The sequence below is a fragment of the Thamnophis sirtalis genome, unplaced genomic scaffold (assembly GCF_051295495.1).
Source record: "Thamnophis sirtalis isolate CommonGarterSnake01/CBP01778 unplaced genomic scaffold, rThaSir2_p1.2 scaffold_1, whole genome shotgun sequence".
Lineage (NCBI taxonomy): Eukaryota > Metazoa > Chordata > Lepidosauria > Squamata > Natricidae > Thamnophis > Thamnophis sirtalis.
The window spans coordinates 80,018,365-80,043,634 of record NW_028261381.1 but is presented as its reverse complement, the minus strand read 5'-3'; the positions used below and the strand labels follow the sequence as shown (position 1 = coordinate 80,043,634).

Below are 25,270 nucleotides of genomic sequence, written 5' to 3'. Positions count from 1 at the left end.
GATTCCCATGTTTATTAAGGAGAGAATTTGCTGGTGGCCTATGACTCCTCTGACTGGCCTTTTTTACAACAGGCATGCAGGCCTTATTCTAGGTTTGCACATCCCCATTCAGGAGTAATGTGGAATCTAAGGGTCCTCCTAGACCTCTAGGTCCTGCTCAAAGAAGAGGTGGAAGCTGTGGTTAAGTGGACCATAGTAATGCAGTACCATCTGACATACTAGTTGCACTTCTTCGTGAATCAGGCAGTTCTCTAAACATTAACTCACACTCTTGTCACCTCATGGTTCAACTATTGGAATGTGTTTTGCATGGCAATGCCTTGAAGACTGCTCAGCAGCTTCAACTGGTGTAGAATGTAGCAGCACGAGCAGTGGTGGGTTTCCTTGGCCTCCCCAGAACGACTTTTGCTTCAAGAACTGCATTGATTGACAGGGTTTTTTCCCCTTAATGTGGTTCTAATGCTGTTTATTATCTATAAAGCCAGTTGTCTAAGGAGATGCCTGTTTCCCATTAATGTAAAACTTGACTTACAACCTCAGTTGAGTCCCAAACATTTGTTGCTAAGTGAGACATTTGTTAAGTGAATTTTGCCCCATTTTATGACCTTCCTTGCCACAGTTGCTAAGTGAATCACTGCAGTTTTTGACTTAGTAATACGTTTGTTTAGTGAATCTGGCTTTGCTTGTCTTCACCTATTATAAAGTCGCAAAAGGTGATCATGTGACCCTGGGACACTGCAAGTAGCATAAATATGAGTCAGTCTGAATTTTAATCATGTGACCATGGGGATGTTACAAGCTGTTATAACTTTGAACAGTCACTAAATGAACTGTTGTAAGTTGAGGACTACCTGTACTTTTGCCAACCATTATAAGTGGAGAGAGTAGTTATGCTCTGGGTCCCTTCGATTAAATAATGCCATATTTTGGGACACAGGAAGCATTTCTCTGCCTTCTAGAATAAGATCTTTCCTGAGGGCTGGACAAGACATTGCAGAAGTCCTTAAAGACTTGGCTGTTTCCCAAACCTTGGGGTAGGATGGATGGATGGATGGAACCACTTGTTGGGTGTGTTTGACAAATGCTTCATAGGTTTTGGTGCAAATGTCTGGATTTCCCATCATGTAATTTATTTTACTGTACTTATTTAACTTACTGTAAATACCATATAGTATATTGTGTTCATGTTTTGTTTTTTATATTGTGAGCCGCTTTGAGTCACTGTTGAGCAGTATCAAAATTGAATTAAATAAATAAAGTGAAGCTGCAAATATCTGTGAGGTCATAATTCATCTCATATTCATTTACAATTTTTTCCCCAATAAGAATTATTACACTTAAACCTTGATCTATTATGAATTCCACTTTATTTTAAGGCATTGTTTGTTTTCATCATCTTTCTAGAATCATGATGGAACTTGTATCCAATCGATCAGTCTTATTTTCAGTCAAGATTTTAGGAGGCAAGTAACTCTGACCCATTCAGGAGATGTTTTGGTACATGATCAATATAAAGTTAATCTACCATATATTGATGGTAAGTTAGAACAAATTGTTATAAAAATAATATTAGAAATATGGATGTTATGATTTTAGTTATATGTTGTTTGCCATGGAAGTCACAGGTTTCATGGTCCTCTGTTTGGTGCAGTTTAGACAACTTCTATTTTTTTTAATCTATTCAAATTTTCTATTTGGCCAGTATCAGGGATGAAAAGTGAAAAAAATTGACCAATAAATTGAAGCAGAATAAGTCAGTGATAGACCATCATTCAGATAGAAAAAGAGATATTGCTGAGAATAAACTGAGAATTTTAGGTTCCAAAATTCCTCACCCAAAGTGGATTCAGCTAATGCCTTATTTGCAAGTGTTATGATAATTCATTTTATGTCATCTATGTTATATTCCCTTGTTTGTATTCCAGCTAAGAACAGTAAATGGGATATTTTATTTTTTATTGGTGGAGGAAGTGGCTCCAGCTCAAATCTGAAGGAGTTTGTGTAAAAAGAATTATTTTTGGAAATGTTCTATATAGCTTCAACATAAATACTGTAAAGTCAGTCCTACAGTAATTGATTCCATCCCTTCATCATAAAAAGTCTGCAAAATATTTGAAGAGTCATCCAAGGTTTAGGTTTAAGGCCATCATTACCAGGAACAATCAGTGCCATCAACTTGGAAATGAACTTAGAGTCTGTGTAAATTTGAACTTTCTGTGGAGTGAACTTTCTGAAATGTGGAGTCTATGGAGATCCATCTCTAACAAGCTTTAAGCAAATGGTAAAATAAAATGAGCTTTTCAACAGTATTTGAGGTTACTATTGACATATCTTCTATTTATGTCTTTTAGATTCCTTTGAAATTAGGAAACTTTCCTCTGTATTTTTACAAATTAAATCATACATTGGATTACAAATACTTTATGACTGGAAAGGTTTAAGACTCTATCTTGAAGCTGATGCTCAATGGAAAGATGACACGATTGGCCTGTGTGGAACTTTCAATGGAAATACTCAGGATGATTTTTTGTATGTACATTCTAGAAATACATTTTCATAAATACTAAGAAAAGGTTTTTAATCACTGCAGTTTTGCAATAAGTAGAAAAATATCGAACAAGTTCATTATTAGAAGAAAAGAAATAGTCACATTTGTAATGCACTTAGTTGAAGTGATTTTGGGTGGTGGTCTTGGGCGACAAGAAAGTTAAAATGGTGCTGGATATATTATCTGACAACCTATTGCAGATCCAAGCAGTATCATCTTTTGTAATAGGCAGATGGAAATTTTGTACGTGCACAGATTTTGCAAGTTCTATTCAAGATTTGTTAGCACAGTACCCAATGTGCCAATAACCACTGTGATCAACATAGTGATTATTGGCATCCTGGGTGCCTTGCCAAAAATTATGGTTTATGCCATAATCTTTCAATTTTTATTTTCAGGTCTTGATATTTTGTGATCTTTTCCAATTCTTTGTCTTCTACTATCCCCACATGTCCTTCTTTTAGCCACAGTTACATTTGCCATAAAACAAGTCTTGATTGGTTTGTATTATGTGGCAGGTGCTTGTCTGTTTAGAATTCTCTAAGGTCCCAGAGCACTTTAGCATCTTCATTATTTGAACAAAGAGCCAGATGTTTAGACTGGCTTTAACATTTTTATCCATGTGTTATTGTTATTGTTATTCATTGTCATCATGGCACTTGGCACCATGTCCAAGAATTTTATAAGATGCATCAACAAATTGCAGCTTCCTGCAATAACACCAATGGAATTGCAAAAAATTGCGCTACTTGGAACATCTTATATTTTAAGAAGGTACTTGGTTATCTAGGACAGTGTTTTTCAACCACTGTGCCGCGGCACACTAAAGTATGCCGTGGGAAAATTACTTTATATATAGTCAATATAGGCACAGAGTTAAATTTTTTAAACATTTTCTAATGGTGGTGTGCCTCGTGATTTTTTTCATGAAAAAAGTGTGCCTTTGCACAAAAAAGGTTGAAAAACACTGATCTAGGACGCTGGCAGCAAACTGTATCAACCATTAGCACCAGTCAATGGTATTTGTAATGCATTTTTGAATGTTCAGTTGGCTGAGATTCATGTTTAATGAATAAAGTAAACAACAACAACAACAACAATAATAATAATAAATCACAAAGTACCGAGACTTGCAAATTGAAGTTGAGCGATTTTGGAAAAAGAAATTGAGTGTGGTCCCGATTGTAATTGGAGGCCTTGGAGCAATACCTAAAGGGCTACCTCTCTATTTGGAAATTCTAAATTTACCTGACTTGAACATTCGGACTCTACAAAAAAGCACCCTACTTGGAATAGCTTATATCCTCCTACGTTACCTTAACAGTTCCTAGGTCCTTGGTTAGGACTCAAGCTGTTGAGCTACCAATCAGCCCCAAAGGCTGTGAATCTCACCAAAGATTAACATCATCATCATCATCATTATCATCATCATCATCATCATCATCATCATCATCATCATCATAAATCATGATCATGATCATCATCATCTTGTGTCTCACAAAGCTAAGTTGCTTAGAAAAAGATGATTCTCTAGCATGTTTTCTCTAATGATCTAAATATTCTCCATTTCTAGTATTAATTTCTTTTAATCCCACTGTCATAATGCTATGGGCACTGAATAGAAGATATACAGTACTGCTAAACTAAAGCAAAGTATAGAGCATATTTTATATGCTATCAATAGGTACTGGAGCATAGTTAATAATTGTTTTGCAGGTAAGGTGAAACAGTTCCCCAACGGATGGTAGACATTACTTAATTATACTTTGCTATTGTCAGCAATAATTTGGCAAATCTGGGGTTTATCATGCAGCCTTTTGCAATGAAGAAGAGTCCTACATGTGGCTTTTTTCTCTTAATTCTAAATATTTGGACAAATGTTCATATACAGAGAGGTAATAAGCAGTATTTCTAAATATTTGACTCACCTCTTCATCAAATACAGGGTTGTTTTTTGTTTTGGTAACCTCCTAATCAAGAGTTTTAAATGTTCCGGTAACAGAACTTGTTAGTCACCCCACCTCCTAAAAATCTCTCAACTCCTGATTAAGAGACAAAACTCTGGTGACAGCAAATTGGCTGCATTTGAATGAATTTTTTCTCTAACAGAACCTCATCAAGTTTTCATAGAATACTAGAATTCTATGTGGAACATAGTTTGAAAAACTTGTTCTAAATAGTTTTGAGTGGTATTTCTCAACCTTACAAACTTTAAGATGCATAGACTTCAACTGTGAGTAATCCCCATCCTGCATGGAGAATTCTGTCCATGCATCTTAAAGGCGCCAAGGTTGAGAAACACTTGTTTAGAGTAATGGCTACATTAGTATTTTTCAGTTCCTTCGATTTCAATTTAGAAAGGTCACGCTTAGTTATAATTGATTGCCTAACTTTTTATGAAATGAAATATTTTTGCACACAAACTCAATGCAGTTATATTGTTTAACTTGTCACAATGTTTTTCTTTTTCTGCGCAGTAGTATTTTTGTAGGGGTGTACTTTTAAAATATAAAACATTATATAATGTTTTATAATAAGGAGGTTTATAGATTCCTGATACCAGGACCACACAATAGTCAACTCTATTAATATCACTGTATGCATCCAATAATTGAAGTATGTGTTTTTAATTGATGTTACTGCTTATTTTCAAAACCAATCATTTACTAAAAACCAATAAAAAGATCTCCAGTTGGAGTGCCAGAAACTACACCTCAGCTTTTTGGAAATTCCTGGAAAACATCATCATCCTGTAGTCCTGGGTATGACAGTTCATCAATAGATCCTTGTGATGTTCATTTACAAGCAGGTGAGCATGAATGAAAAAGAAATTGAGACAATGATAAAATGTTTAATGTTTAGGGTTTATTTTGAAATTCTGAAGCTGTGATGTTTGTATGCAGGCACTTAAACCTTAAACTCCATTACACACGTTAAGAAAATATCTAAGATAAGGTAAAGGTAAAGGTTCCCCTCATACATATGTGCTAGTTGTTCCTAATTCAAGGGGTGGTGCTCATCTCTGTTTCAAAGCTGAAGAGCCAGCGCTGTCCAAAGACGTCTCCGTGGTCATGTGGCCGGCATGACTAAAGGCCGAAGGCACACGGAACACTGTTACCTTCCCACCAAAGGTGGTCCCTATTTTTTCTACATGCATTTTTACATGCTTTCGAACTGATAGGTTGGCAGAAGCTGGGACAAGTAACAGGAGCTCACTCTGTTAGGTGGCGCTAGGGATTCGAACCGCTGAACTGCCAACCTTTCTGATAAAAAAGCCACTGAGCCACCGTGTCCCTAAGATATATCAGGCCCAAATATACCTAATATAAGATATATAAGATAACCCATGCTCAAATATATATGTTAACACAATATCCTTATAAGAACAAGATGACAATGTTTATAATGCTCTACCTATGATACTCTATGCAGCACTATGGATATTTCTTTAAAAGTTACAATTATAATTATGATTAATTTCTGTTGCATTCGGTGTTTGTTGTAATTCAGGCTTTGAATAGTTTATTTCCTTCTATGGCTAAGCTAGATAAATGAATTCTAAATTGCCCCAAATCATTAAAAGGTACTGTTTTTTGAAAATATAAATAATAATTAGAAAACTCCTTGCACTGATTAGGTAGGTACCTGAGTAAAATGTGTCCTTGTTGTAGCTCCTGAAAAACAATAGAGATTTAGAGGTTACATTTTTTGTAATACTATTTGCATTGCAATAGTATTAGTATTTTTATGTGAAATAACAGTAAATTCAGCCATTCAGTGATTAATTGTTGAAGCAGGTCATCCTAATGTAAGGGGAACTTGCAGCTCTTTAGATATTGCTCAAATAGAATTGTCAGCATTCCTTATAAATAATCATCTGATGGAACTACTCTAGCTTATATCTCTGCAATATGTCTAGTGCTGTATTATCCCCACAGTGCTCTAACTATAAATAAAGAATGAGTAGAAGGAGAAGGAGTAGAAAGAACAGAAGGAGAAAATATTTATGGTGATTGCAATTCAAGTGTTTGAAAAAATTCAGCACAATTTACATTCACAAGTTCCATCAGTGATGGTGTTGGTTATCAGAGAAGCTGAAACAGACATTTTTGTTCCCTAGGATAAAAGAGGCTTTGCAATGCTTTTAAATTAAAGGATCCCACACTAAAACCTGGTTATTTCTATTTATTACTTTGACAGCTGCTTATGCAACAGAAGCTTGCAGCATCATTACCAAAGAACTCTTTGCCCCATGCTATACCTATCTGAGTCCTCTCCCCTATTTTGAACAGTGTAGAAGAGACACCTGCAAATGTGGGCAGATCTGTATGTGTTCCGCTCTCTCCCATTATGCCCACCTGTGCCACAGATTTGGAGTGGAGATCAATTTCCGGAGTAGTGTCCTAGAATGTGGTAAGTTATTTTTCAATATTCAAATTTAACAACTGTTCTTGGGACCGTGACTGAATGTCATGACAAAGTTAAAACCTGTGAAGTGGTGAAATATCTGAAGCAGAAGTGGGTTGTTCCCAGTTTGTCCCGGTTTGGGCGAACCAGTAGTAGCGGCGGCAGGAGGCTCCGCCCATCTACGCAGACTCTTCTGTGCATGTGCAGAAGCATCGTGCACAAGTGTACGCATGAGCACGAGCAAACCTGTACCTCTGGGATTTGGAACTCACCTCTGACCTGAACATAATTTCTTTGCTTGTTTACATACAACTTTGGGCATCAGTAAAAAATTATGCTAGAACTCTTCCATGAATTCTTGCAGTTAAAATATTTCTTTCCCCTGCCTTTTTTACATTGATTATATGACAGTATGGAAAACATGGAATGCAAGGAAGATGAAGGCTTCCTTCATCTGTAAAGTGATTGGATGTGTTATACAGGACTTGTGTAAATGCAAGGTGTTTTATCAAGTGCTGCTAAAATGTGAAAAAGCCTCTGCATTGGAAGTGACTTTTTTTGATGGCAGGACTGGGAAAGCTAAGTTCCCAGGGCTGCAAGTGGCTGTCAAACCCACCTTTGGCCAAATGTTTCATCATGAAACATTCCTGAATCCAGCTGTTCTGAGATCTGAACCTGCCCTTCTTTTGTCAAACAATTATTGGACATAATTGCTGAAAATATATGCATGATTTATTGCCATTTTGACATGAGAGCTATGCAGAAATCAACCTGTAAATTCTAAACAAGTGTTCAGGACTCATCCCCAAAACTAGGAGGAAAAAAAATAAGAAAATAATTCAAATCTACACTGAATGTTGAATATAATAAGCCATGAAGAACTTGGTTCATAATTTATTGCTAATGAAACAGTTTCTTATGCGAAAGTCCTGGGCTTTACCTAAATTTGCTGGATCTAACTTCCGAATAAGCCTACATAATATTTAGTAACAGCATCTTATGTTCAGTGAATGTGCATGCATTTGGCTTGTAACATGAGAAGTTTTCTTCTCCTCATTTGAGCAGCCCTTTCATGTGAAGATACAAAGGAATACAGTACTTGTGTATCAACCTGTGGTAGAAGCTGCCGAGCATTCTCCGTGCCAGAGGCATGCGATGGTGACTGTGTCGAAGGCTGCACCTGCCCTTCTGGAATGTATCTAAACATCAAAACTGACAGATGTGTGCCACAGTAGGTTGAATTATGTTGATATTATTTCTTTATAATTGCATGCTTTCAGAACTAAGCGATTAGTGGAAAAAATCTTCAAGCTTTCACATAAATGGACCTGAAAAACAAATTTCTATTGGACAGAAAGTAATGGTGGGCACAAGAGACAGTAATGATTCCATACCCTGCACTGTGCCAAGTTGGAGATGGGTCCTTCACTCTTCTTGCTTTCCACTTCAAGCAGCATCAGTAGAGTTTGGCCAAAATAATATTTAACTCTTTTCTAGAATTCTAATGAAATGTTTCCCAATATAATTTATTTTATGATGGCATAACATGGTTTTTATTAGCTAGTAAATCATTTTTGCTGATAGGAAAAATAGCAAACATATTGATTGATGTTTCCAAGCAGGATGCTGCAGTTAAGCTTTACTTGATTTGATTAAGTCTAAGGTGATTGTATCCTTTTTATCTGGCATACGTAAAGTTAATTTTATTATAATTTCTTATAGGAAGAACAGTGTTTGCACTCTTTTTTAAAAATAGCATTAAAAAAATAAAAATACATATGATACCTATGTGCTATAATTTGTATATCTGTAACCCATTTTACTGGACTGTACTTAGGATTTACTTGCTAGGAAAGCACTCCAATACACGATGCTTCCTTGGAATGCTTTGTTTTCTTTATAACAGTTAATATTTCCAGCCATATAAACTGTATATCAATATTCAGTTCTTATTTTCATTTTCTATAGAAATGAATGCCCTTGCTATTTTCATGGTATTGATTATTCCCCTGGAGAAAATATAATCACGTCTTTTGGAAAGTGGTAAGTTACTCTCATATTTCCAATCAAAGTTTACATATGTCTTAATTTTCCACTGACTGGGTTGGTTTTATTCATTTATTTATTTATCATATTTCTTAACTGCCATCTCCTCAAGATATGGTTGGATGCTGAATTTTCTTCAGAAACCTTTTTTTGGTGATTTATTTTTCTTTTTATTAAAGAAAGAAGGGATTTACATGAGGCATCATGTTGCCAAAGGCAAAGATTCTATCCTCCCGCCCCAATTTCTCATCATGAGGTGGAAGCAATGATTAGATAGGATGATAGAGAGGATATCTTTGCAAACCAGCCACTTCCTTCTTTACCTCCTCAAATACTTTTTGTAACTTCTTTTTATTATTGACTGTGCTGGCATGATTCAAATATCAGAAATCTTTTTTCAGAAATCTTGTTCATTCAGGATATCCACTTTATGTTTAAACATTACCTTCTATTCTAACACAAAACATTGGACAATAAAGATTTTGCTTCCTGAACACTTTTGGATATATCTTATAGATATTTGCCTGCTAATCACATACATTTATAGAAATCTATTTTTACATGATGCCACCAGGGAACCTTTCATTGGCTGTGCTACACATTTGAAAGAAACATACGAAAACATGGAATGTTGCTGAAGCATCTCCAGTACACTAAGTACAACTTGAATATCAGTGGAGCTTTAAAAGTAATGGTTCTTGGAATGCAACTTGGATATACCAAGTACTGTTGTTACATATGTGAATGGGACAACCATGCAAGAGAGTCGCATGGTTACATTATATTAAAAAGAATTTGGTTCCACAACCGAAAAATGTGGCACATGAATTACTTGTTGATCTTGCAAAATTATTTTTGTATTGGCTTTACATAAAATTTGGAGTGATGAAAAAATTTGTGAAAGCTATGAGTAAGGAAAGTAAAGGTTTTCATTATTTTAGACAGAGGTTTCCAAAAATAATTTATGCCGAGATTAAGGAAGGCATTTTTGTTGGTCCACAGTCTGATATATCATCAGTGACAAGTGATTCAAAGATCTGTTAGTGAGGCCAGACAAATCATTTTGAAAGCATTCAAAGGTGTCATCGAGAATTTTCTTGGCAACTACAGAGTACCAAACTACATTTAACTGATTGACAAACTTCTTATCACACACAAGACCATGAAGTGCAACATGTCACTGAAGATTCATTTTCTGCATTCACACTTGGGACTTCTTTCCCAAAAAACTAGATGCAGTCAGTTATTAATATAGTAATTTTTTTCACCAGGATATTTATTTATTTATTTATTTTCATTTATTTATTTTCATTTATTTATTTTCATTTATTTATTTTCATTTATTTATTTTCATTTATTTATTTTCATTTATTTATTTTCATTTATTTATTTATTATTTATTTTTATTTTTCATTTATTTATTTTTATTTTTATTTTTATTTATTTATTTATTTTTATTTTTATTTATTTTATTTATTTTATTTATTTTATTTATTTTATTTATTTTATTTATTTTATTTATTTTATTTATTTTATTTATTTTATTTATTTTATTTATTTTTATTTTTATTTTTATTTATTTTATTTATTTTTATTTTTATTTATTTTATTTATTTTATTTATTTTTATTTATTTTTATTTTTATTTATTTTCTATTTATTTTTATTAATTAATTAATTAATTAATTTTCCATGACTGCCCAACTCAACCAAATGACTCTGGGTGTCACTACAATAAGATTTATCAGACACTGAGTACAAATGAAAATCAGGAGAAAAACACTTTTGATCTTGTTGAACTCAAACATTGTGTTGAAAACATATGATTAAATACACTTTAGTCATTAAAAGCGAATTTCATATTTCTCAACATTCCTACATGATACAGTAATTATGCAAACTATATTTGTGTTCAGTTTTAAGTGCCTATCATAATCACCAACTTAAAAAAAATGTCTAGTGTAATCTATAGTTTCTAGCACAAGAACAGTTCTAAAAGTTATTTGTAAAAACAACTTGATTTTTTGTTTGTTCCAAGAGACATAGGGTTAGTTTCCAACTTTTTAAAAAAAATGTTTTTGCTTTTATTTATTTATCGCCATTTTTCCATAGCCACTGCAGAAATGGGATGATGAACTGTGAAGACAACACTGGTATGTAAAGTAAACAAAAACAAATTTAACCCAGATCACTTTTCTCCAAACCTTAGGCTTGTAGCATACTTGTGTGTGATCTATATGCAAGAAGACTGGACCAGGAATAATTTATGAAAGTACTATTGTAACCAAACCAGTTTATGATTTTAGTGAGAAATATGTTAGTGATAGTAACAGGTAATAGCCATATACTCCATCGCTATAAAGTTATGCAATCCCTTTAAAATATGTTACTGCTAGGGTTCTGTGTTGAAGAAATTTATAGAATATAGAAAATTGACTGACATTATCTATGTTGTATTTTTCTAGTTCATGTTTGCCCTGAAGAGCAAATCTATGTTAATTGTAGCAATTCACCAATTATGGAACTTGGCAGAGAAAGAACCTGTGAAAATCAACTGCTAAATATTACTATGTCTGCACAACTTCCTTGTTTTTCTGGATGCATGTGTCCCACTGGGTAAGAAAAGAAATATGCAGATAATCTTTAATCTATTTTTTTCATGCAACATAGCTTCTACTTCCATCAGCACTTAGTGCATACAACTTCACGTATAAGTTCTCATTTCCTTTTAAATAATTGAAAACCTTTAATGAAAATGTTCAGCTCCAGAACTAAGGAACAGTTTTGCTCTCTTACTCACCTTTCTTATGTTGAGACAATACAGCACACAGAATGGGACTGCAGCCAACTTGCTATGGCCAACTAGCCATGGCCAACTCACTACAGCAACTCACTGCATGAGAACTTGCCATGGCCAACTTTAATTATTTTTTAAAAAATAAAAAATATTTTAATTTTTATCATTCACATTTCATTCTGTCTCTCTCTTTAATGATTCTATTCCACCGTTTCTTTGGTATTACTGTAATTCTCATCCTACAGCAAATTGTCCTGTGGTGAGTTGACCATGGTGAATTTTCCCATGGTGAGTTGGCTGTAATGAGTTACCCAAGGCAAGTTGGCAGGGGTGGGTTCTGGCTTCTGCTACTGCTGGTTCACTCAGGGATGCACTTCGGGTGTGCATGAGCTTGATGCATGTGATGCGCGTGATGAGCACATGCGCAGAAGCAAAAAACAAGATGTTGGCACCTACGGCACCGCTGATAAAACCAGTTCGAGGGTGTGGCAGGCTGAGTTACTACCTACTCGGCTGAATCGGTCTGAAGAGGTAGGAACCCACCTCTGCAAGTTGGCCACGTCAAATTATTATAGACTTCACAGCATGAGGCAATACAATCAAATCAAAAGTTTAAGCAGCACAAATATCTATCTACAATACTTATATTTATTTCTTCTTATCCTTTGAGTTTCAATGTCTCTTTAAAGCAAGATTTTTCCTTCCCATTAATGTTGGGACATTGTTAAGTTGATAATGCTTTATGCTTTTCTACTTCATGCACAGAGTTCTATTTTGTTAGAAGTAGTTAGCTGGGAAAACTATGATTTTAAGTCCTGAAATTTCTACCTTTGTAGTAGTTCTAAAGAAGGGAGAAGAGAACATGTGTTTGTTATCTACAAGCCCTGCACAGAGAGATTGGTTTTCACACATTCACAAATTCAGTAAACATTTTGTATCTGGGGCTGCATCCTGTAAGCCTCATAATGTGAACTACTCCTCCAGCTCTCAGAAGGATGTATATACTTCGTGCTTTGTATGACTTCCAATTAATTATGGTACTCCATGAATGTCAATATCTATATTTAAAGTTCAGTCTGTGTTTAAAAATAAAAACTCATTAAAATAATAGATACAGTTTTATCCTGCTAAGGTGCCAGACATGTTCCTTTCACTCCCTTGAGCTGCTATTTCTGGCAATGATTAGCACTGAATTTTATGACAACATTAATGTTTGGTCATAATTTGTTTTTCTATCTGTGGTAGCTTCCCAATGAATCCCGCTTCTTCTTAGAAATTACAACTATGTCATGGTTGGATAAAACAGAAAAATACCTGTTAAACTATGTTTTCAGAATTCCTGGTTCTTTAACTTCTGGGAGTTAATGTCCAGAAATCTTAAGGTTGCCAACTTTGAAAACCCCTTGCCTTAAAGGCCACAAGGGGTAGAAAGGACAGCAATTTCATCTGCTATGTAGTAAAGCATTGTGGTAAACTTCAGCACAAAGTTTTAAATAACTCTGAGGACAGAGGATATCTCAGGTTCCTCTATTCACTCTCAATTCTGAATATGGCAATCATCACTTGTACTCATTTGAAAATAAAATATTGAATCCTCTGTGGCAATCTCTATGTATGCCTGTTTTGCTCTAAATGTTTTTCTTGCCCTCAGTTTAAAATATCTTCTGGAACAGATGGTATAACAGATCAAATAACTTGTAAGAAGCTTAAATAAATTCCTGGAACATTTGCTAAAAAAAGAAAAGGCAAAAAATCATCACTTTCTAATTTACCCACAAACACACATACAAAAATAATTTTAATGGAATTCAAGAATGTCTCTTATCAATGGCCAGAGAGAATTAGGGGAATAATTGCATAGAAGGAATTTAATTTTGAAGCCATGTTTTTTGAGAGTCCTCTTAGGTTATTGTTGGAGTGAAATAATGAATAATTTTTGGTGTATTTTTTATTAAATAGGCAGCAGTTTCAAAATAGTATAATTCAAAATCATGCACATATATTAGAAATATAACATTAAAATAGCCTGGAGTATTTATTATAAAATGAATTGTCTTGTTTTGTGAATCCATGCAGTATTTCAAGTAGGAAGTCTTAAATTTATAGATTGTATTCAATGTAACATTAGCAGAAAAAGTATAATAGGCATGCTACGTTTAGTGGTTATGTCTTCAAATACCAGAACTCAACAAAGGTGGGATTTTTCTAAATAATTTGTAATGAAATCTTTATTCTTCATCTTAGAGTCTGTACTTCTGGAGCTCAAGAACCAAACACATGAAATAGTAATTGTAATCTATAAAAGTTTCTTTAGAACAGTGAAAATAGCCGTTGTAATAAATATAGGTGTGGGTTTTTTTCCCCTCTAGGATTTCATAACTCTTTAAAATGAACAACAATTAAGTGCATTTATCATTGGGTGGAGGAATGGTGCCAGGCTATGATTATTATTTAAATCTTATGCTAAGGCACCTGATTAAGGTGACTGTAAAATTAAATAGCATATTGGTCAAATTATAGTATCTATAAGTAGGTGCCTTCATTTAATTTTATCTGTAAGTTGTACATCAAACTTTGACATTTGTGAATAATGGCCATTCATAGTAAAAAGAACTCATTTGTCATCTGAATGGCATCTTCCTTTTTTATGAATTCTTAGATCCTTGCAATCAATCTGTCTGCCTGGCTTTTCAAAAGAGAAAGCTGTTAGCACTTGTTTTATGTAGGATTATATTTCAGAGATAAAACTTGCACTTTTGTCTTGCCTGGCTAAAGTGATGCTCTTTGTTCTGAATACGACCTCTTTTTTGGTAGTTTAAACCAGTGGGAATTTTGTAGTTTAGAAAAGGTGGGAGGGCTGTCTTAATAAATTTTAAATAAGACCCTAATGTTAAAAGGTAAGAGAAACTATGATGTTGTTACTGATTTTTTTCTTTCAGAAGATTTGGACAAAGTAAAAAATTACTTTAATAAAACAGCTATGTTAAAGGCTTTGTTTTTTCATGTTAAGTTTATAAAAGGTAACTTCTATAAATACAGCCAAAGAAAATCTATGTATGTATCTGAAAAAATTGATTGAAAAGAATAGTCATGCCAAAATGTTGTATCCTTTCCCTTGCCTCTTGGATTTGATATATTGTATATATAATATAGATCTCTCTTCAGATTTTTTGTGTGGAGGAGGAATATGAATTAAAATTAAGAAAAAGACTCACTATATCTTATTTTTTCTTGAAAATGTTTAATTAAATACAAAGCAGTGCAAGATGTATTTATTGCTCTGGTATTGCTGATCAAGTACCACCTTCAAAATACTCATTTAATATAATTTTGGGTTTCTTTCTCCAGAATTAAGAGGATATTTAAAAATTGCTCTCTAAGAAATATTAGAAGAAAAAAATCTTATATCTGAAAACATATTTTATTTTACTGAGATCCTAGGTGAGAGCTATTTTTCTGCTTTGTTGAAAACATTTTTTTCTTAATTGTTTTTGTTTGGTGATAAAACTTACATTAAGCCAGTGTTTCTCGATAGAATTATTACATTAAGTCAGTGTTGGCAGCTTTAAGATCTATGGACTTCAACTCCCAGAATTCCTCACCCAGCAGTTGTTAAGGCTGAGGAAACATTGCATTAAGCACAATGACTGTAATCTTGCATTTGGAATCCAGGAACATTATAACTGGGGACATACCAATACACAACCCAGAACAATCCATTGTAAACCCATTGCCAACAACTGGAGACTATAACAAGTGTTCATTTCTTCTACATGGCCTAGTAGTGTGCTGCTTTCAAACACTAATAAGATCAGATCTAATCCCAAAAACGACACAGCAAAATCCAGTTGAGTCTAATTCTTTATTTGCTTTCACCTAATAGAAACTTGTCAAACTAAAATTACAACCTTCTAAACTACTAGATATGTCCTAAGAGAGTCTAGTGTAAGGCTACCCTGAACCAGGGGTGGGTTCCAGCTGCTGCTACTGCTGGTTTGCTCAGGGGTGTGCTGCGCTCGTGCATGCACAGTACTAAAAAATGCTTCTGTGCATGCACAGAAGCAAAAAACAAGATGGTGGTGCCTATGGCGCTGCTGAATTATTACCTATTCGGCCAAACTGGTCCAAACTGGTAGGAACCCGCCTCTACCCTGAACCTCTTTACGGCCACCTCCAGCTCGAGACTATGCAGTTTCTTAATCTGGGCCAGTTTATGGGAACAGTATTTCTTGTCAAAACTGTTCCATGCTCTGCTTCTCCAGGTGCACATTCCATCACAGATATGCAAAAGTTTGAAGTAGTAGGCACCAAAAGAAGATCTTCCTGACTAGTTCAATTACTTCATTGCTTTTGCTCTTGTGTGGGAAATTGGCATGTATCCAGCTGTCTAAAGGTGAGGGCTTTAGCTGAGAGGGTTGCCAGTTTTATATTAACACACCCTCTGTGAGTCCCACATGCCTCCCTATTTACATAACTGCAGCTGCAAAAGAGATCAACATGACAGAAGAAGCCATTCTGAAGGGGGAAGGGAAATGTCTAGGGTGAAATTAGATAGCAGTTAGACTTATATACCGCTTCATAGGGCTTTCAGCCCTCTCTAAGCGGTTTACAGAGTTAGCATATTGCCCCCAACAGTCTGGGTGCTCATTTTACCCACCTCGGAAGGATGGAAGGCTGAGTCAACCTTGAGCCTGGTGAGATTTGAACCGCTGAACTGCAGATAACAGTCAGCTGAAGTAGCCTGCAGTACTGCACTCTACCCACTGCGCCACCTCGGCTCTTCAGATAATTTCATAGATAATTAATTAGATAATGTGAAGAGTGATTTTCATTATATTTGCAACACAGTAGTGTTTATTCCATTCTTTGCAGTGTGTATTACTGAGAAATGGTATAATACATTGGTATAATGGTGTAATATTTTTCATAATCTTTATTCAATTTGATTTTTTTATAGATCTCTTATTTTATAATTGGGTACTTGATGCTGCCTGAGAAAGACAAAATCTTACTGGGCTTGAAAGCTAAGCAGAATGTGGTTTAACATTCATTATTGGGAAGGGGGATTACTATAGAATATCAGTGATTTAGGGTAATTTGAAAAAGATAGAGGCAAATCCTTTCTGGATTGTTGCCAAGGGAAGTACATGGTTGGTCCATGAAGTCATAAGGAGTCAAGTTTAACTCAAATGAAACTGTCCTAATGTTAAGAATATCAGATACCCTATTTTAGTTATATTTCCTATTCCTGTAGAACATATTGAGTTTTATTCAGGATATTATATATTAGTAAAATAAAATATATTTTCTGGCAATTAATAGTCACATATTGTTATGTGGTGATCCAGATCTCCTTGGGAACCTTTGCCTAAAGTGCACAGAAATTTTCCTAGAAAAAAAAGTGGGGGAAAATATGCACTTTACCTGCAACTTTATGATGATGCTATTAAATGTCACAATTCACAATTCTTAGTTTTCTGAAAAGTTCTTTAGTTGAAACTGACAGATATGATTTTGCTGCATTTGAGCACACATACTTGGATTAAAAAAAAGAGAATACTACAAACCAAGTCTTATTATTCTCTGTACTGTAGTAAGGTTTTTCTCTTTCAATGTAACTCTTTCTTTTCAGTGATATGGGGTGTAAGATCAATAATGTATCTCAGCATGATAGATTTATCTATCTATCTATCTATCTATCTATCTATCTATCTATCTATCTATCTATCTATCTATCTATCTATCTATCTCTCTATCTCTCTATCATCTATCTTCTATCCATCCATCCATCCATCCATCCATCCATCCATCCAGAGGTGGGTTGCTCCCAGTTTTACTACCGGTTAGCTGCGTGTCTGTGCACAGTTCAATGTAATTGGTTCTTCGCGCATGCACAGAACAATTTATAGTGAACTGCGCACATGCACACACTACTCAACAACATGCCGGCAATGGCAGTGGTGTCCAGGGAACCAGTTCAGGGGTGTGGGCAGCCTGGGTCACTGCCAGTTCTGCGGCCAAACTGGGATCGATCGATCTATCTATCTATCTATCTATCTATCTATCTATCTATCTATCTATCTATCTATCTATCTATCTATCTATCTATCTCCATCTCTCCTCCATCCATCTATTCATCCATCTACTTTCCTATTTACCTACTCTATCTATGTGCCTGCCTGCCTGCCTGCCTGCCTGCCTGTCTGTCATTTATCTATCTCTGATTGTATTAAAATATATCTGACAATGAATGTCTATCTGCTGTTTCAACAGTCTTTTTAAGTATGGTGATATGTGCTTCAAGCCAAATGAATGCCCATGTACCTGGAAAGGCAAAGAATATTTTCCTGGGGACAAAGTAATTTCTTCTTGCCATACCTGGTGAGTATAAATCATTTCCTGTATTCCATAATATTCATTTTATACATGCCTTCCAGTATGATATTTTTGAATTTGTTTTTTCTTCTTAATGGACTTGAATTCCATTTGCACTAACACAGATATTTAAATAAACTTTCAGTGGCTCCAAAATGGATTAGGAAAGAATGAATACAAAGGGACTACTATTAAAATATTTTATTAGGTTTATGATTCAGAGTCATCCTTTTTTACAAATTTAACTTTAAATCCCACTGGGCGGCAGGGCACCAAAATTATTTGGAAAGAAATAAGGGGTCAGACACATGGTCTCCTCACCAAGGCATCTCTTTTTAAAGTCTTTCCTACCAAGACTATTTTGTTCCTTTTTTATTTATACAATCTTTTTTCATATATTAATATGTAAATTGTAATTTATCCTCAAGTCTCCCCAAAATGTGAGGCTGATAATTTTTTCCAGTTACATCCTCATTACCTTTTCAAATCTGAATTCAAAAGGGGATTTTTTTTTGGCTTAGGAATATAAAAATTTACTGATTATGATAATTTCACTCTTAATTTCATTGGTACTTTCACATATTTTTTAAAAAGAACCTAGATCTTTCAACATTCCTTTTCATAAACAGTTTCATCTAGGTTTATCAGCCAAGAGCTGAAAACTGCTTTTCCTATGAACCTTATGAACAATCTTTATTAAAATATGTAAAATAGCATCCCATCACCAGGATTGGTAGGAATGTATTTATATAAAGGAAGTAGCACATTGAGTTCAACCCTTAGCTCTTTACTTTCCTATCAAGCTTCTATTCATGTTTGATTCTTTTGATTCTGCTGGGTAAGCAAAAATAATCCAGGCCTTTCCTTTCAGTCAGCACTCATCCATGCCTTGTCTGGATGCTTTGCTCACTCCAGCCTTGCGCTGACTGACTGCATCCACCTATTGTCAGGTCCCCAATACCTGATTAGAAGACATTTATAGCCTTTTGGCTGATTGATGAAGCAATTTATAAGCCATCTCCACTTGGCAGGAAGGTAAATGACCGCGTAGACACCTCCCTTGCTCCCAAACCTCTATACAGATTTAGCTATCACTGATGATTGGCATACAAACACAGAGAAAAAGAAAAGCCTTCAAGAACCTAATTTCAGTGGGCTGGTGGCAGTTCTGAAAATACAGTAGTCTTTTCAGCTTAAAAAAAGAAAATACATTTGCTGAGAAATCTAAGCATAATTCTTAAAATGGAGTGAAAAAGAATAGGTAAATTGCTGGTATACCCTCTTATCTTCTTGTTAAGAAATGGATCCTTATCGCAGTATAAATTCCCTCCACAAATGGTTAGGAAATTAACTTTAGGTCTTCTGTCTGAACTAAATGTCAGCCAGTTTTATGGGATTTTCAAAAAGTTTGATAAGAAGTTATCTTGTATGATTATTGTTATTGATTGTTTTTACATTTTAGAGTCACTTCTCGATGAGATGGGCAGTTTATAAATAAAATAACACAACACAACACAACATAACATACCTATTATTCAGGCCTAGGATTGAATCGTCAATTGTAACACAGATTACACTGAGTGTTACATGTGATGGTAGACACATTTTGTCTTATATAAATAATATTGAAAACAGAAGCACACGTATAGGAAGATGCTATGTTGGCTGCTTTGAAATATGCCAGGTCTGCTTTTAAAAGCATTCCACTTTGCTGTTTTGTACAAACTATATGATCATTAGACACAGTGTATGGAATTCAATGGCAGGTTTGTGTTAGCGGAAGTGGCTTCCCTCATCCACTGAGGAGGGACAGCAATGACACCTTTCCTATTGCCCCCTATTCCATGGCAGAGTCTATTCTGAAGAACCCCCAATCATTTGAGGCAAAGGTTTGGGATACAATGGAGGCTGCAGGGTTGAGACGAAGGAATAGTCAACGTACGTGGGACTTCTGCTCATTTGCTGCAGGATTCAGCTCGATGTTTGAACAATAAAAAAAATTGAAAGAAAATAACCAACTAAAGACAAAAAGACATGGATTTTGTAACATTCATACAGTTTGTTATTTTATGCTTTTCTATATTTGGTTTATGGTTAAAATCAGTTCCTTTTTGACATGAGACATGGAAGCAATAATAATGCATGAAAAGCTCATGTTTCCTAATCTAATAATATCAAATGGGAAAAGATAGGTCTCTTAGCAAGCTGTACGTTCAGAGGAAAAATGCATGCCACAAATCAACACATTGAAAATTAATTGAAGAAAAGGCTAAAATAAAAGATTGCTGATTTAACTATGTGAATTAATCAGTTTGGCCTTGTTCTTTGACCTCTACTTCCTTGCCATTGAAATACCTTAAAATAAGAATCTGAATTAAAATTATTGCTGATAGCATATGCTACATAAAAGAAGTTGAGTTAGATTGGCTAGTAACATGCTAGTTGCCTAATAAAATCAGTTTGTACATTATAATAATTTTTACTTAAAGTTTTTAGTTCCTGATATAAGATACATGTTTAATCAAACTAATGAAATGTTTTAGTCTTTTGAATGTGGGATGTCATGATATACAGTAACTGATTTCTCCCATGACAGCAGTATGTTAAAGTGTGCAGCCTGTTATGAGCATAAGAATACAGATAATTTATTTGTAAGGAATTCTGAAAATGAATTCCTTTACCTACATAGATCTTTTCTATTCAAATAAATATCAGCTTATCTGCATGTACAACAACTTTGTACAAGTTCTGAATCAATGGACATGTGAATAATTTGTAGGAACTTACTTTTAACAGAGTCATGCTATTTTGTTAAAGATCATATATAGAGATTATGGTTTATATTTGCTGTAATTGTTATAAATTTGCCCTGTTTTAGCATCTGCAGTCATGGCTCATTTAAATGCAATTTCCATCCATGCCCATCAATGTGTACTACATATGGAGATCGCCACTATAGAACCTTTGATGGCCTGTCTTTTGATTATGTTGGAAACTGTAAGGTTTACCTGGTTAAGGTAAGACTTTATTTTAAAGCATGTTCAGTTTTTAAACTAAGTATTGTGCTCTGCAGTTAAAAAGAAACATAAACAGAATAGGAAAATAATTTAGTTTAATTACTCATAGTGAAAATAAGTTTGTTTTATTCAAATGTTAATTATTATACTTGGAACTATTTATATATGGATATACTGCATTGAATGCAATTGTATTTGGTAATAATATGTATTAGTCAATATATATGTGTGTATGTGTGTGTGCGCGGGCGTGTGCAATTTCAACCAAATTTGGTACACAGATGGCTTCCTCTCGGGAAACAAATACTGTGCGGGTAATACACCTCTAACATCCCTCAGTGTATGTATCTGTGTGTGTTCCAGCATAACCCTGGAACGCCTGGGCCGCAGAAACGAAAAGGAACAAATTATATCTATAGTGTCAAATCATAGTACTTTTGACAGTGATAGTGTGCATTAGTGTGATAGTGTTAGGATACAGCCTGTTGTTGCCATGGTAACAGCTTCACAGTACTCCACAAGGGGGCTCCAACCTAATACAGAATTAGGATAAATAAATTCCCCGGGCAGCATTGGGTTATTGGTTAGTAAATAAAAAAAAAATCTAGGTGAAATAAGTAATTCTCAGGCTAAACCAAACCATGATGTAAAACACCAAGCAGAAGCTTCCTAATCTCCAGGAGGAAGAGAATGACCAAATAGCAGGCGATGTGAATCAAATGGGAGGAAAAAACAAAGAATGTATACATTTGAGCAGACATATATAGCCACCGATTCAGCAAAACAGTATATCTTGGAACTAGTCTTTGGACATCCTGGTTGCTTCTCCAATAATTGCTGCAATCCTTCATCTCATTGAATTCCTCCTCCTTGTTTATAATAATTCAATAGCAATAGCAGTAGACTTATATACCGCTTCATAGGCCTTTCAGGCCTCTCTAAGCGGTTTACAGAGAGTCAGCATATTGCCCCCAACAATCTGGGTCCTCATTTTACCCACCTCGGAAGGATGGAAGGCTGAGTCAACCCTGAGCCGGTGAGAGCCGGTTTATGACAGAATGATGGAAGAAGGAATAGGCAAAGCATATGCTGCATATGGCTGGAAAAATCCAGACAGCTACCCTTAACAAGATGGCAGCAAAGACATATCCCGATTTCTGATTCATTGCTACCATCTAGTGGTCTTCTTCAGTTTCATAGTCTAGATAAAATAACCCTAAAAAGAATTATTTTCAAATGGCTGAATTAAATATATATATATCTTGTGACAAGCCGAAGGACAGAGAATGGAAGTAGTGATCTTCCTCCCATATTTGGGCATACCGGGGGTTGTAAAAAAATCTAATAGATACCTTTCACCCTGGCTTCGCTGATAACGGATAAGAGCCTGTGGCCTAATGGCTAAGAAGTCTGCCTAGTATGTAATATAGCCCAGGTTCAAATCCCAGTAAGGGTATGGCTAGCTGATGAGAACTAAATAGCTTGAAATAGATCTATACTAGTCTCCCTTTATTTATTTATCAGCACAAATACAACAAAATGTAACAAAAAGGCAACAGTAAAAATATTGGGTTTCTGCCTGGATGGTCTCTTGTGACGAGCCGAAGGACAGAGAATGGAAGTAGTGATCTTCCTCCCATATTTGGGTATACCGGGGGTTGTAAAAAAAAAAACTATATATATATATGAATGAATGAATGAATGAATGAATGAATGAATGAATGAATGAATGAATATTTGGTAGGACTGGAAAGGTGAGTGGAGAGCCTTGCCATGTTGACAACCAGTGTTGCTGTGGTTGGTAAGAAACAACTATGTGGCTCTTGTCTTTCATTTCACTCTCCTGTCCTCAATTATTGCAGCTTTGGAAGGAAGTCTTGGCACTCCAGCTCTTATACTAATGGTGAGCTCCATCTGCAAGATTTTGTCTTGGGGGCCCAGAAAGCTCTATGTATTGCCCTACTGCTTTCTTGTTAGACTTATCAGTATGAAGTTGTTGAATTAAAAATCATATCTGAATAGAATTCCTGAATTATCAATCTTATTAATGGCTGATCGATGACGTGGCGGCATCATTTTCTTTGCTGCGTCTTGCAAAGTAACTGTTCCTGCATTTATGCCACAGACAGTAGAGAAAGAAGAGGAACAGGATGGCTGAACGCTTTGCAAATTGGAATCAGCTGCATTTATTTTTATTTTTTTTCCTGCAGAGTTCCTCAATTACTAGTTTCTCAGTCATCATAGAAAATGTGAACTGCTTTAACATTGGAATCATTTGCAGAAAGTATGTTTCCATTAACGTAGGGAAAACATTCATAATATTTGATGATGACACTGGAGATCCGGTAAGCTGTAGCAGAACAGAAGTTAAGATACACTGTATAGATAATGCATCAAACCCAAAACACCATCATTCGTTTTCATATTGCATGATAAATATTAGCAATCCTTGAACTTCCAGAAAACTCTTAAAATTAGTCATCCTTATTTATCTATGTTTTAGTCTTCCTTTTCTTCTCTAAGCATTATGGATATATACAGGTAGTCCTGGACTTACAACAGCTCATTTAGTGACATTTCAAAGTTACAATGGCACTGAGAAAAGTGGTTTATCATCATTTTTCACATTTATGACCATTACAGCATCCCTATAATCGTGTGATCAAAATTCAGGTGCTTGGCAACTGATTCATATTTATGACTGTTGCTGTGTTCCAAGATCATGTGATCCCCTTTTGCATTATTCTGACCAGCAAAATGAACGGGGAAGCAAGATTCACTTAACAACTGGGTTACTAATTTATCAATTGCAGTGATTCACTTAACAACTGTGGCAAGAAAGGTGGCAAAATGGGGCGGAATTTACTTAACAAATGTCTCACTTAACAACAGAAATTTTGGGCTCAATTGTGGTCATAAGTCGAGGACTACCTGTAACCCTTTATGAACAATGTTTATATTCCATCACACAGTACCTATCTGTTTCTTTTGTTTTACATTGCCATGTTATACCAGCATCTGGAATCATCTAGTGGATGAGATCTTAAAGTGGCTAGAAAATAATAAATCGCTTAGAGAAGAAGGCACAGTGTAATTCTCACTTGAATTGTACATCCAAAAACATTTTAAACAAGTCCAGTGTCTCTTGGATTGCTGTTCTTATTCACATCAAATGTTTTTAAAAGTAGATCCACAAATAACATGCTAAATCTAAACAGAACCATTGTGTAATTGTTTTCCTAAATGCATATTTAAATTATATCATAAAGCTTTCATTAAATGCCTATAATCCGTTATGCATGTCTGACATTTAATAGAGTCATCTGAGTTACATAGATAAACTGCAGCAAGTGTATATATGGAAGGCTGGATTTTTCACCATTGTTCATTTTCCTAATGAACACATCACAGTAACGTGGGATCAAAGAACAACTGTTCATGTCGAGACAGGGCCTCAGTGGCAGGTAAGACGAAACTTCTCTTATCCCTTTAATTCCTTATTGACTTTGTTGGGGGAGATTTAAGTTTCTATTGATATCATCCACTGGTATAAATGGAATTCTAAAGAGTGGGAAGTTGGTTTGTGTTTGTTGGTCGTTGTGGCATAGAGTTGTAATGGTCTGCTGTCGTTGCTATTTTGCTGGTGTTAACCAACATGTAGAACAGGAAAAGCACCCCAAGAGTAGCAGTGGTGTCATGAGGGCTGATGAACTGATCTGGCAACTACCCAGGACTATGGGTAGTGAGATGTTGAGATAGCAGTATCGTTGGTCCAGCCTGGTACAGAGGTGTGAGATTAAAGCTGGGAGGGGCACCATCTCTTAATTGCTGGAGGACATAACCTCAAAATTGGAGAGAGAGAAAAAAGGAGAGAAGAGAGAAATTGTATGCATGGCCTGATTAGAGTGATTTGAGAGAAGGGTTGGAGAGACAATCTTAAGTGTGGGGCAGTTGTTGGGTCTTGGTTGAGAAGGGAGAAGAAAGGTCTAGGGTGGCTTTCATGGAAGAAGGGAAGGGAAGACCTAGAAGGATGAGAACACCCAAGAATAGGAAGAGGGGGGACTTTGCTGACTGTATTAAG

At 35.2% G+C, this 25,270-nt stretch overlaps 1 protein-coding gene across 1 annotated transcript in view; it reads left to right on the top strand.

Moving 5' to 3' along the window:
- Window positions 1-25,270, top strand: part of OTOG (otogelin) — a 109,363-nt gene that overhangs the window by 24,821 nt on the left and 59,272 nt on the right. Inside the window, exons 16-27 of the mRNA XM_087704143.1 lie at window positions 1,405-1,537; window positions 2,352-2,529; window positions 5,233-5,357; window positions 6,749-6,961; window positions 8,021-8,186; window positions 8,924-8,998; window positions 11,113-11,153; window positions 11,466-11,616; window positions 18,071-18,178; window positions 21,051-21,189; window positions 23,400-23,534; window positions 24,507-24,653. Coding sequence (XP_087560269.1) covers window positions 1,405-1,537; window positions 2,352-2,529; window positions 5,233-5,357; window positions 6,749-6,961; window positions 8,021-8,186; window positions 8,924-8,998; window positions 11,113-11,153; window positions 11,466-11,616; window positions 18,071-18,178; window positions 21,051-21,189; window positions 23,400-23,534; window positions 24,507-24,653 — 1,611 coding nt within the window. The remainder of the gene's footprint in view (window positions 1-1,404; window positions 1,538-2,351; window positions 2,530-5,232; window positions 5,358-6,748; window positions 6,962-8,020; window positions 8,187-8,923; window positions 8,999-11,112; window positions 11,154-11,465; window positions 11,617-18,070; window positions 18,179-21,050; window positions 21,190-23,399; window positions 23,535-24,506; window positions 24,654-25,270) is intronic.